Raw genomic sequence first — 13,566 nt, 5'->3', positions numbered from 1 at the left:
TTGTGTTCCCCATAGCGTAAGATATTATGCAGTACGAGAGAACCTCTCATAAGAGAATATACTTGGTTACTAATGTAACCTCGTTTCTCTCTAGAAGAGGGAACGAGTACTGCGTATCTTTGCCGTGCCTGCAACACGCTCTGGTTCGCTTCGGCGATGAAAAACCAGTGAAATCAGGATTTTTTATTTCAAAATCAGGATTTTTCTTGTTGTTGTACAAAGCCTTGTTGATCGTCAATAATTAGTTGGGGAACATATTTGTCTAATTTTCTAGCAAGTGCTTTACAAAGTATTTTTGTATCACATCCCACTAAACTAATTGGTCTGTATAATGAGCATTCAGTTGGGGGTTTATTTGATTTTAATATTATAGTTATTATAGCTAGTCTTAATGAATCTGGGAGCCTTCCAGTAATAAATGATTCCTCACACATGTCAAGTAATGGTCTTATAAGCTGTCATTTAAATATTTTGTAGAATTCAACTGGAATCCCATCTAGCCCTGCGCTTTACCGCTATTGATATCCCCTATAGCTTCACTAAGATCTTCTACTGTTAATGGACTAATGCGGATTTCTCATCTTCTGATATAGTCTCAAACATGATACTGGATATCAAGGGTGAAACTGTTAATAATGAAGACAGACAGCAATCTTATTCAATGTCAGTCATGTGTGCAGTGAAATATCATTTATTAGGCATTTATAAGCTCTATTGAGAAAATGAAAACATGGAAAGCTCAAAAAGCAATCATTTGTCTACTTCATGACTTTAAGAACTAAAAATATAACTAATTCAAGCAGAATCAGAAGAAAATAAGAAAATAAACTAACAATGAGATGTTGATAAAATGAGTAAAGAGTTTAATCAATCATTACATGACAAATACAAACATTAAGTAAAAGTGAATGAGACAGATCTCTCTCTTTACTGACTTATAAGAGCTAAAGCGTCTCAAGAGAAGAAGAGAAGAAAAGTGTCCAGTTTCAAAGATACATAAAAGTATATCTTGCTTTTGCATGGAAGAGTAGAAGTGGAAGAGAAACTAGATGTTCTGATGAAAAACAATCAAGAACGAGTTAAAAATTTAAATCAGATTCGCATCTCTCTTTAAAGTGTTATGGCCTTCTTCTCCAGTGTGAATTTTCTGGTGCTCTTTCAGTTCATCTTCTATAGTAAAGGCCTTCCTGCACTGAAACACACACCACTGTGTCTTTTCTGCTGTAATATTAAGGATGAATCTTCTCCTTTGTGTGAATCTTCAGGTGTTTCTTCAGGACTGAAGCCCAATGAAACAGTTTACCGCACTGATCACAGTTAAATGGTCTTTCTTCAGAATGAGAAGATGTGATTTCAGAGAGAAATCCTGAGATGCTTCTTCCCAGTGTGAACTCTCATGTGAATCTTCAGACTTCACTGAGGGCAGGAGACAGATTTATTGGCTTCTGTTTTTCCTTTCTTGTTCACGTCCATCAGATCTAAAAGAAACATTAAATCAAGTGAGTTTCAAAGGACTATTTTATGCAAACAGCTTGCTAATCATGTCTTACTCATGTAGTTAAAGTAGTGATGGTTGATTTCGAAACACTGCTTCACGAAGCTCAAACACCTTTATGAATCTTTTGTTTCAAATCAGTGGTTCAGAGCGTGAATCAAACTGCGAAAGTCACAACATTTTGCAGATGTTTTAATGAGACATTAGTATAATTAAAAGGAATAGTTAATAGTCTCTTATTGGCCTGTTTAGCTGAGTATTAAAAACCCACATGTTATACAGATCCTTAATATTTATGATATTAAATGATTTGTTGATTGCATTTAATTGATTTAATTGAATGCAATGGTTTGTAAAATGTGTTTTTATGCATTTCTGGCCTTAGTTTTTGTTGCATTTACACTATTCTGACCAGTGTGTGGCGTTTTTTCAATGTTTCAAAACAGTGAATAATTTTTTACGAAGCAATTGGTTCAACTAATTCAAAGACAAACCTTTGAAAAGCTTAGTTCCCTTTCGAAAGGGAACTCGCACTGTGTCAAAGCACTAGGGGAAACGCCTCAGCGTGACTGATGACTGAAACACTGTATAAACACGACAATCCTACTGGCCGGCGTCAGCCATGACGTCATGCTCTAGTACGACCAGGAAGTATAAAGGGGCGCCTAGAGAACATGCCATTTTTTCTGTTCTTGTTGTTTCTCTAAATTGGCATTGCCAGAATCCCCTGCGTGACGCTTCACATTTGATGTTATTTCATTTAAACAATTATGTTTCTTCTTAGTTTTTGTTATCAGTTATGTACAATTGGGGTTTATATAACATCATATATTGTTTAATGAATGTTTATGCCATTATTTGGAGTCATGTGTGTGTCACCATGATGGTGTTTTGTATTTGTGTGTATGACACTGTGCACCTTCTTTTATAATGATATGTGCCTCAGCTTGTGGAAAACTAATGGTGGTGAACTTTGAATCATCATGTGGTATTCTTGTTTGCATTATTATGGTGGTTATCAGTATATTACAAAGGTATAAAGAAATTGAATTATAGCGTTTATCGGGTAATGCAATATAAGGATTGTCCCATAAAACTTAAAGGTTACTACTGTATTTTTATGGTAAATTACTGGGAAACAGAGCTGATGTTTTTTTTGTTTTTTTTACCACACATTTAAGTCCTGCTGATGTGTATTTATTTATTTATTGCCGTAAATTTAAGTCCAAAGTAAGGTTGCTACCATATTTTATATTATTTTTCAAAGCAGCTTTACAGTGATAAAATAAATTACCATAGCAGTGAAGTTGCGAAGATCATTAGTTAGGGACACTGTTCCAACAGAAAACCCTTAACGTGCTCCGGCCACCCATCCGCACAAACATAAAAGGTTGACACCATATTTTTTACAGTAAAATACTGGCAACCAAAGCTGCCGGTTTTTTTACCGTAAATTTCACCGTTTTGAAATTTCACAGAAACAGTGTGACCGATTAAACCGCTTGTTAAAAAAATGCAACTTAATCCTACAGAATTAGTCAATTACAGGCCGAACTCAAATCTACCTGTTCTGTCAAAGATACTAGAAAAGGCAGTCTCTACACTGCAACAGTCCTGAAAGGCTGTTCCATTTCTTGTACTGTGATGCTACTCCCCACCTCAAGGGGGATCTAGGGAGGTTTCTACAGGAAGGGCAATCCTTTTTAAGAGAGACATGTAAGAGTGTTTAGAGAGGTACTGGCACGGCCATAGATATCATATATAAATGCTAGATGTCTTATGGCGCAGTCACTTCCAGCATCACCGTTCGGCCATTTTGTCACAGTGAAGCTGTGAAGTAAGGTGAGTGATCAGCATGCACACAAATCCTCTTATCTCGCTGAAATCTTGACGGATTTACAAACGGTTTGGTTTCTTACAAACGTTATTAACGTGGCTATAATTCCGAATGCTTGAACATGTATGTTAAAATTATTCATATGTATGCAGTGTATGTATGCAGTGTCATAACTACATCTCTGACGTTTATAACAAACCAAACCGTCAACTTTTGCCGAGAATTGAGCAAGTTATGGTTATTTAAAAGTACATGCACCATTAAACGAGTGAGCGAGCACACTGTGGCAAGATGGCCCCCACATGCGGACGTCGACCTCCATTGGCCAGCAGCGCGCACGAGACATCTAGCGTTTATATAAGATATCTATGGGCACGGCTTTGAGTGTTTGCTCAACTGAGCCGGATGCAAGAAACCATATTATGAGGAACCTTTTTTGGTTCTACAGCTCAATGTAAGTTGTATATATTTTGTAATTCTATGTTTATTATATGTGTTGATTGTGATTTGTGTTTGCCTATTTGTAAAGAGGGTTTTCAGGCAAATTGTTTTTTTGTTTTTTGTGGTTTTTTTTCACTGGTCAATTTTGAGATTTTGGGATTGTTTTACATTGTTGTCAGATACAAATATGGTAATTTCCTTTTTATCAGCAACCAATCGTGAAAGTACAATGGGCATTTAACTCTAAAATCAAAATCTCATTGGCTGATGTCAATTTCTGACAACGTGATTCATTCAGATGTATCACGTGACGTGCTCGAGATGTGTCATATTTAATGAGATAATGCCTAATTTGCACAAACATACAAATTTCAAAAACTTGTAATACATTTTTTTTATATATACTTGTGTAAGTAATCAACTGAGGAAGTTTCATGGTGATATCTATTATTTTAAAATTCTACCCTGTTCACCTGTTGTGTCTCGCCTTAACCTAGAATACTGTCTAACACCCGATGGCTGCTCTGTCAAGTCCTTGTCGTCAGTTAGGAACCTGGGTGTGCTCTTTGATACCAATCTTTCATTTGAAAGTCACGTGTCTAGTATCTGTAAAACCGCATTTTCATCTAAAGAAATATACCTAAATTATGTCATATGCTCTCATTGACAAATGCGGAACAAGTTGTTCATGCGTTCATGACCTCAAGGCTAGATTATTGTAATGCTATTATGGGTGGTTGCCCTGCACGCTTAATAAACAAACTACAGCTGGTCCAAAGCGCAGCAGTACAGAGCAGTGCAGCTCCATCAAATTGGTGCGTGTCTTCAGTAAACTACTAGCCTGGTTAAAACCAGACCATTCTCAGTAGTAACTGAGTTATAGTCTGGCAAAGCTCCATAGACAAATCATTTCCAAAGGGGCGTCACCAATGGACGTCGCTCAAATGCCTCTGGGCGCAATTGGATAGACCTAAAACCAATCAGAGCGATCGTCATCGTGTAAAGCCATATGCTGCGTCCCAATTCGCCTAAGTTACACTACACCATAAAAGTATTTACTCTTTTTGTGAAGAAAAGGTATTATCTTTTGAATGTGTAGCAAAAAATTAGGCAAGCTTTGGGACATACTACTTCGTCATCTTTTTCGGATGGATCTGTCGCGTGCATCCTGTCACTTAAACTGCCCTGTCAATCATCGTGTCACAGTTTAAATCCTCTATTAAATCTAATTTATACCATGGTCTGGGTGAATACTCGATTCTGATTGGCTGCAGGGTGTCCATTAAAAAGTGATAATGTACACCTAGGAAAGGCGTCCCGTCAATTTGCCTGATGACAGTTCTAAATGATTGCGTTGGCTCAAACTCACTGATCAACTGCTGCGGTCGGGTCGCTGTGGCTTGGCAACGCCTGTATACGGGAGATATTAAATAGTGCGCTCAGCTTAATAAATAAAAACCCTCACGATTTTTACTCTAAAACACATTAAAGTATTATTAATTGATTAAATATTTCTTTCTTTCGTAAGTGACCATGGTATAAGCGGGTTAATGCCCGACGAGGTGTCCATTATCAGGTATTAATGGACTTCGGCGGAGGCAACCGTCCTCCACTGCGCATCGGACGGTTCACGCCTCGCCGTCATCCATTAATACCTGATAATGGACACCTCGTCGGGCATTAACCCTTACTTAATTTCCTACCGTTTCGGAGAGAAATGTAGTAGCACGTTCATCTGCCAGTGGGTCTTTCATGGAGGCTGTCCTCATGTGTTTGCAATTTGAATATAATAATGCATTTAAAAGTTGAACGGACGTCGCTCAAATGCCTCTGGGCGCAATTGGATAGACCTAAAACCAATCAGAGCGATCGTCATTGTGTAAAGCCCGCCTCAACGTCTCTGATTGGTGCCGCGATTTCTAGGCCATGGAAATGGGCTTGAATGAGCTCTTTGCCAAACTACTTCTCGAGCAAATCTGAATTTGCCGGAAGTTGTCTGGGTTTTCCCAGGCTAGTAAACTACATGTTTGTGTAAATTTTTTTAATCTATAAATTAGTTATTGTTCTGAATATTGTTTATTTAAATTCAAAGAAAAGAACATACAGAGCCGTGATGTGAGTCACCTAAACGAGTCTCACGTCGGTCTTTTCACATGATGTAAACGCTATGTAAAATTTCTATGATTTTTTTCAAAAAAAGATACAGAATATAAATGCTTGGAAAGATAAAATATGTTCTCAGAACTGTACACTGATTGTTTATGGACAGGTTATGGAGTCAATCGCTGCATATTTTGGTCAATAAAATACCCAAAATGGCTTGTTTTTAATCCATTGTTTTTTAGAGTGTAGTTCAAAGTGTCAATGAAATGCTAATGTTTTATTTAAAGTAATTCCAATATTTAATGCTATGTTGCAATTTCTAAGTTGCAGTTGATTGACACTGAATAATTATAAGGTTAAATGATTATAATTGCTTTAATGTTTGTGATCGTTTTGCTGTTAACCTTTACAATATATTCAAACAAACTACATTACCCATGAGCAGCGGCGCGAGTGAGGAGGAAGTGGGTGGAGCCTGTGCGTCAGTCTGTATTTATCTGCTCTACGGCTGTTTTATTATGCTTTCAACGTGATTTTGTTTATCATCAAAAAATTATTGTTCAGTAAAGTTTCCTGCAAAGCTGAGATGACGCCTGTTTCATTATTTTGGTCCAAATTATTTCATGCTGGTTTCACTAGTGCCACCAAATGCTCTTAAATGTGAATCTGCAGCAGCTCAAAGTTTATATCTGGTCAGCACTTGTCTTTAAAGGGCAAAGCAAATAGTAGAAATATTATCTGAAGAAAAAAGCATAGCATCATTAGCGGTTGAATATTCCAGCCCAGCGTGAATGTCTAAAATGACAAAATCAAGAAAGTTCAATGTTTATTTATTTATTTATTTATTTATTTTATTTATTTATTTAGAAAAGGGACAGTGTACATTAATTAACATTCATAAATGTAAATGTACCCAAATTAGCCCGAAGGCTAGTTTTCATTGGTAGTCCCTTTGCCAGATGTTATTAGGCTCTAAACTAGAAAAAAGAGTTAAACATTACAACAATACACTACAACAATCATAAAACTAGAACTTGTAAGCACCTCCGTAAAATACAATTAAACATATTATACAAAAAGACAATATATATATAAATACATATACACAATAAAAAAAGATATTTTTATGAGTTAAATATGACTGATTAGGTCTATTTATAAATAAAATTAATAATACGATTAATAATAATAATAATAATAATAATAAAGGAGAAGCATTAATGTTCACATTGTTGGTTATGAAGAAGCCATTTCTTAAGATTAAGCTTAAAAGAGTTAAATGATGAGCACTCTCTAATTAAGTGAGGTACAGTATTCCACTGATGTGAAGCTCTGTATGAGAAAACTGCTTGACCAAACGATGTTTTCCTACGTGGAATTATACAATCCGCTCTAATTGCACCTCTTGTAATTCTGTTTTCAATAGATTTAAATTTAATAAAATCAGCCAAAGGAGGAGGAGCCAAACCATGCATAATCTTATGAACTAAACAAACATTTTTAAAGTTGATTAGATTTTCCCAGTTAAACAAGTTATACTTATTTAAAATGTGACAATGATGAAAACTGAATTGTTTTTTATCTAAAATTTTAAGTGCTTGTTTATATAATGATTCTAATGGTTTTAGGACTATCAAATGTGTATTTGACCAGCTTGTCAAACAGTATGTGACATGAGAAAGAATCATAGAATGGAAATATATCTTTGCTGCCTCATTTGATAAACAGTTTCTAATAAACCTAAAATTAACCAAGTTAAATTTAATCTTGTTGCAAACTTTTTTTATGTGGGTTTTAAAACCAAGACAGGAGTCCAGATGTACCCCTAGATATTTACATTCTGAAACAACCTGTAATCTTTCTCCTGAAATAAAAATGTCCTGCTTTGTATCAGGCCTATGTCTTTTAGAAAAGAACATACAAACTGTTTTTGACACATTTAACTTCAGAAAACTCTGATTGAGCCAGGATGTAACTTTTACCATAACGCCTGTCAACTTTTTTGCAACCTCTTCTGCATTTTTACCATGTGTAAAAATGACTGTGTCGTCAGCATACATTATGACATTACATTGTTCACACTCCTTGGGTAAATCATTGATATACATGCTAAAAAGAATGTTCAATTTTAATTAGTTTAATGTCTTTTTATATTCTTTACCTGAAACAATGTAAATCTCGAATAAACAGATAAGAATAAACACCAACCTCTGTGTTCTTCAGTATCATGTTTAATTTTCTTAAATTGTTTTTGATGATCAATCCAACCTTTAATTAACTAGGGCTGCAAGAAGGAATTGATGAGATTGATCATGAAAATAATCAACAACCAAGATAATTATAGATTAATTGTGTGCTCAATCATGTCAATTTACAGCTCTGAAAAACATAAATATGAACAAAACGCAACTTTATATGTCCGAGAACGGTTTGTAATTGTGCCATGCCGTACCAGGCTCAAGTGGAAACACAACTGGAACCTTTTCTGAAGGTGGAAAAGCAGCTTTTGTTTCTCAGCACATAAAGATGAACTACTTACCGTGATCTCAGACTGTGTTGATGTGGTTTCTCCACTGCATGGATCTTCATGTGTCGCTTCAGGTGAGTTTTAAAAGAGAAACTCTTTCCACACTGATCACACGTGTGCAGCTTCTCTCCAGTGTGGATCCTCTCATGTCTTTTCCGAGCTGATGAGTGACTGAATCTCTTGTCACAGTGTGAACACTTGTAAGGTGTTTCTCCAGTGTGGATCCTCTCATGTCTTTTCAGATGTGATGACTCACTGAATCTCTTGTCACAGTGTGAACACTTGTAAGGTGTTTCTCCAGTGTGGATCCTCTCATGTCTTTTCAGATGTGATGACTCACTGAATCTCTTGTCACAGTGTGAACACTTGTAAGGTTTTTCTCCAGTGTGGATCCTCTCATGTGATCTCAGATGTGATGACTGACTGAATCTCTTGTCACAGTATAAACACATGTAAGGTTTTTCTCCAGTGTGAATCCTCTGGTGCTCTTTTAACTTGCTTGGTTTAGTGAATGTCTTCTCACACTCAAAGCACATGTACTCTCTCACACCAGTGTGTATTTTCTCATGTTTATGTAAATATTGCAGCAGTGAAAAACTCTTTCCACACACAGAACATGAATGTGGCTTCTCCTTCGTATGAACTGCCAGGTGTTTCTTCAGGTCTGATTCACAGGTAAATCTTTTGCCGCACTGATCACATGAGAATGGCTTCTCTCCGGTGTGGATCCTCATGTGAATCTCAAGACTTCGTTTGGCTGTGAAGCTGTTTCCACACTGATCACATGAGAACGGCTTCTCTCCGGTGTGGATCATCATGTGAGCATTAAGGCCTCCTGATTGCCTGAAACTCTTCCCGCACTGATCACATGAGAACGGCTTCTCTCCGGTGTGGATCCTCATGTGAATCTCAAGACTTCGTTTGGCTGTGAAGCTGTTTCCACACTGATCACATGAGAACGGCTTCTCTCCAGTGTGGATTTTCTTGTGAAGATTAAGATTACCTTTGTGTGTGAAACTCTTTCCACACTGATCACATGTGAACGGCTTCTCTCCGGTGTGGATCCTCATGTAACGGAGAGCAGATCACCAGTTGCATGGTGATTAAATCAAATTAATTAATTCAGTCTAAATCTACAAAACCCCTGTCTCGCTCTGACTCAAGCTATTCTCACATTCCAAAGAACTCTCATTTACGACACCTCTGCTGTTTTGAGATTGCTCTACGCAAGACGTGCAGCCCAAACGGCGCCGAAAAATGGTGTAAATCATTGACTATCTCTCACTCTACATGATCTCTTACGTCTAAACCAACAGAGACCGTCTGTTTATGGCCGGGAGAGCCTCACGCTGACCAATGAGAGCGATCCCGAAAGCACTCCCCCCTAGGGAGTCCCTCGGACACTGATTTACACATAGACACTAATTAACTCTTCACAACAATAAAACAGTGTTGTAAGAGACCAGATGCCGAAACATGTGGTCTGTGCCTAATACATCAATCCAAAAAGCCAAACGCACGCACACACATAAGCCTCACCCGCAGTGACGGGGACAAGAGTTCAGCGGACGGGTATGAACTTTCAAGACGCACTCACGCACCCACACGCAGAAACACACGCAGATCCCACCACGTGGGACCAAAATCCTTGTATGAAATATTTTAAATGTATTTTCTTGATGTGTGTCTGATCCCCTGTCCCAAATATTATGCCTATGTAGTTTGTTGGCCTGTAATCACTCTGTGGTGTCCACAATTACAAGAAATGATGTACCTCCTTGATTTCAGATATTAGAACTGTCATTCGCGGTATTGCCGTGTTCCACGAACAACAACGATGCTGAATCTTTAACACAAAATATCAGAGAATGCATTGTTTTATTAAATACCAGTGGTATTAAGTTATGGACGAATTCATCGTTCAAAACCCCGCGGAAAAGGAGGCGTATAGACCTCAAAACGTCAGGAGGTGGGCCCATACGTTGTTAAAGACGATTGGCCCACGTACGTGAGGGAGGCGTGAGTTTAGCCCTTTAAAATTGCGCGCCCCTTTCCTCTCATCGCAGTCCGCCAGAGAGAAAGAAGACACGCCTCCTTCCCTCAAGGAAGCTCCGCTCGCTTTTTATTTTCCTTTTATTTCCAAGTCTTTTCTTAGAACTACCATTACTTCAGTATAGTCTTCTGAAACCAACCCACAAAACCAACTTAAGGCTAAAGATAATCTTTGCTGAGTCTTCGCTCGCTTCAAGTCGCCATAGCAACCAGAACGCTGTGACCACGTGATCCAGGTGTCTTTTCCAACACAGGCGAACGCACCCACGGAAGGCCGATCTTTCAAACAGAGTAACGTAGATCTTTTAAATTTGCAATCTGAAGGAAATGCTGTTTAAAGTTGCCTAAATATTACTGAGAAACGTTGGGGTTTTGTGGTGAATGACTAAAACTGTTTCTATCTCTCTCTCTAAATTCTCTTTCACACACACCAACATATACGTTCACACACACACACACACACACATACTCTCACCCACGTGTGCCGAGATAAACACACTACCACGTGCTCACGGAGCGACACACCCACCTTACAAACGCTACCACCTCCATTCTCACACACACACCTAAAATCATTCGTATCTCAACTTAGTTTCCTCTCGCTGAGTTTTCTCTCTCTCTCTCTCTCTCTCTCTCTCCCAATCTCTCTCTAAAACCTTTTTATTTTGTTGTATCTCTGTATTACGATCGTCATATTGCCTGTTTTGTTTATGCATTTTTACTCCTGCGTGATTTAAAATAATTGTGTAATCGCTAGCTTGTTTAAATAAACTTTGTTAAATCATTTGAATTAAGTTTGCCTGTTTTGTTTCAAATTCTGAGTCCCTGATGAGTGCAGATTTTACCTTATAAGCTCTACGATTGGTTATTCTTAAAAGAAACCTAAAATTGTCTAAAACACGGAGATAATTATCTTCTTTGTGGCCACAAGAAAGTGTTATCTATCAGTGTTAAAGACGCCCGATTTCCGTTCATAAAGTATACATTCTGTCCGCTGGACGGCCAGTCTGCATGGTAAATGAACAAACTCAACTTCTACCTCAAATTCCCCCAAATTGAGTAAATGCTACCCGTCTCTATCAGTGATTATTACAAGTAATTGTGTAATCGCTGATACAAGCCGAGATTTTGACCTATTCCCTAATTTGAATAAATTAATTTATGGAAGCAACAGATGCATATTCACATTGATGAATATTACCGCTAATTTGAGCTAATTAATTCCCCAACACAAAGTCATTGTTGTTACATAAATATTGGTGGAGAATGCGGGCACTCTCATACTCAGTTTTGATACAAATTGTGCAATTTGATATTCATGTGTGATTTTTGAAAGTTTAACGTTTTTGTGCGCGTTTGAATCTTGTAACGTTACCGAACAAGTATTGAATTACTGAATAAGTCGACTCGAAAAACTGATCAAAGGGCAAAAAGCCATAACCCACCAGTTAAGTCTGGTCGTGGAGAAAAACTGCAGTTAAGTTTACAGTAGTGTTGCGAGTCCAAAATTAGAGGAAAATAAACATCTCTTTTGCTTGACCGTACATGTAATTCTGTTTAATACCTGTGTTGGAACAAAGGAGTCCATCAGGCATTGTTACCGGTATTTCTGTAAACCCCGAGGTCAAAGTAAGCTACTCCGGTCAGAAAGAATATATTCTATATTGTATGTCGCTAGCAACGACACTTACGGGTTAAACCACTGGCTTTGCTAACCAGCAAGAAACCCACGTTATAGTTCTGCACAGAACAGAAACAAAAGATCCGCCGTGATCTCTCAAGAATTTATTTGCAGTGTGATTTTTGTGTTTGCAAAAGGTCTGCGTGACCTTTTAAAGAATTTATTTGCAGTGTGATTTTTGTGTTTGTAAAAGGCCTGCACGCGTGAAATTGCGATCGCTGAAGTCAATCTTACAGGCGTGTATTGTTCTCATGTTTTAAATTTACCACCTCGTGTCTTTGTTCCGCGTAAGCGCAACACTGCCACCGCGTGGTCGACGACGGGGTAAACACCCGTCGGCCATTTCCTTCCGCCTTGATTTTTGGTGATAAAAAAAATAAATAAATAAATAAATTCGCGGTCGTAAGTATCTAAGACGCTGTTTAAATACATATTTGTATTTACAGCTCGCTAAGTTCGTTTAAAACAACCCTTGTATTTTGGACTGAGACAGTTTATTGTGAATTTAAATTCCCAGAAAGGAAACCGGAAATTATAGGGTGTCTCAACCCAAAAGCACTGATAGTTCACCCGGAAGAGGACAGTGCCCCACGTGGCCACACCCCTCCAGGTCAACTATCCCTCTTCTCCTCAGGGTCACTATACCCTGCTGTGTTTCCACTTCTAAATCTACATTAATGATTCTGTTTGGGTTTATTCCAATTTTTAAATAATCATTTAATAACAACTTCAATGTTATAGTGATTATTTTATTTTGTTGTTGAAATCCTTCCATTTCTAAAAAAAAAAAAAAAAGTAATTTTTTTTTTTTTCAATCATCATAGCCCCTGAGAAAGACAGAGCCCCCTAGTGGAAGCTCCCTGTCCAAGTCAGCTTTCTACAAATTTACTCCGTTGAATTTCATTCCATAGATGCTGATTTCGAATGATTAGTTTGTAATCATTACAAAATAACTTAAGTGTTGTTTGATTGTTATAAATAACCATTCGAATTCTCTGTTAAGGTACCCCAGGATTATTTGGATTTGATTTTAAGCCAATTTTGAATTAAAAGTTTAAGTGTGTCCAACAGTTAAGGCGAACCGACGAGAGGAAGAGCGCCCCCTAGAGGCTCTATTAAACCACTACAGTGGTCTACCGCACCGCTTCACCTGTTTCCACCTACATCGAGAAACCGCTAACCTTCTTCTGTTTCACCTTTAACTGACAAGACCATACACCCCTTTAATTCGGTTTTTCCGCTTCAAGGCAAGAATCTCAGCACTTGCAGTGGACTAGGAAAGTCCCGGTTTGACCTCTGTGGGTGAGTCTCCCGACTGACGTTTCCGACACTGACCGTGCGGTGACCCTTGAGCTTCTCTTACCTCTGCCACGGGCGGCGGCACGCAGTGCGTGACCTCAGCAATCCGGTGCTTCGGAGTGTCAGCCATA

General features: G+C 38.0%; 2 protein-coding genes across 2 annotated transcripts in view; one reads left to right on the top strand and one right to left on the bottom strand.

The window, feature by feature from the left end:
* The window catches only part of LOC309479756 (uncharacterized protein), a 223,481-nt gene that overhangs the window by 92,714 nt on the left and 117,201 nt on the right, over positions 1-13,566 (top strand). The window lies entirely within an intron of this gene.
* On the bottom strand, positions 921-9,473 carry LOC309480196 (uncharacterized protein; the record flags this gene model as incomplete). Its single annotated transcript, XM_082144600.1, has 2 exons — positions 921-1,478; positions 8,416-9,473. 2 exons carry the CDS (start codon positions 9,471-9,473, stop codon positions 1,436-1,438), a joined length of 1,101 nt encoding a protein of 366 aa, XP_082000726.1. The 3' UTR covers positions 921-1,435.

This window comes from Leuciscus leuciscus (assembly GCF_965113295.1).
Source record: "Leuciscus leuciscus genome assembly, chromosome: 1".
NCBI lineage: Eukaryota > Metazoa > Chordata > Actinopteri > Cypriniformes > Leuciscidae > Leuciscus > Leuciscus leuciscus.
The sequence above is the reverse complement of the archived record's forward strand: the minus strand, read 5'-3'. Positions and strand labels throughout refer to the sequence as shown.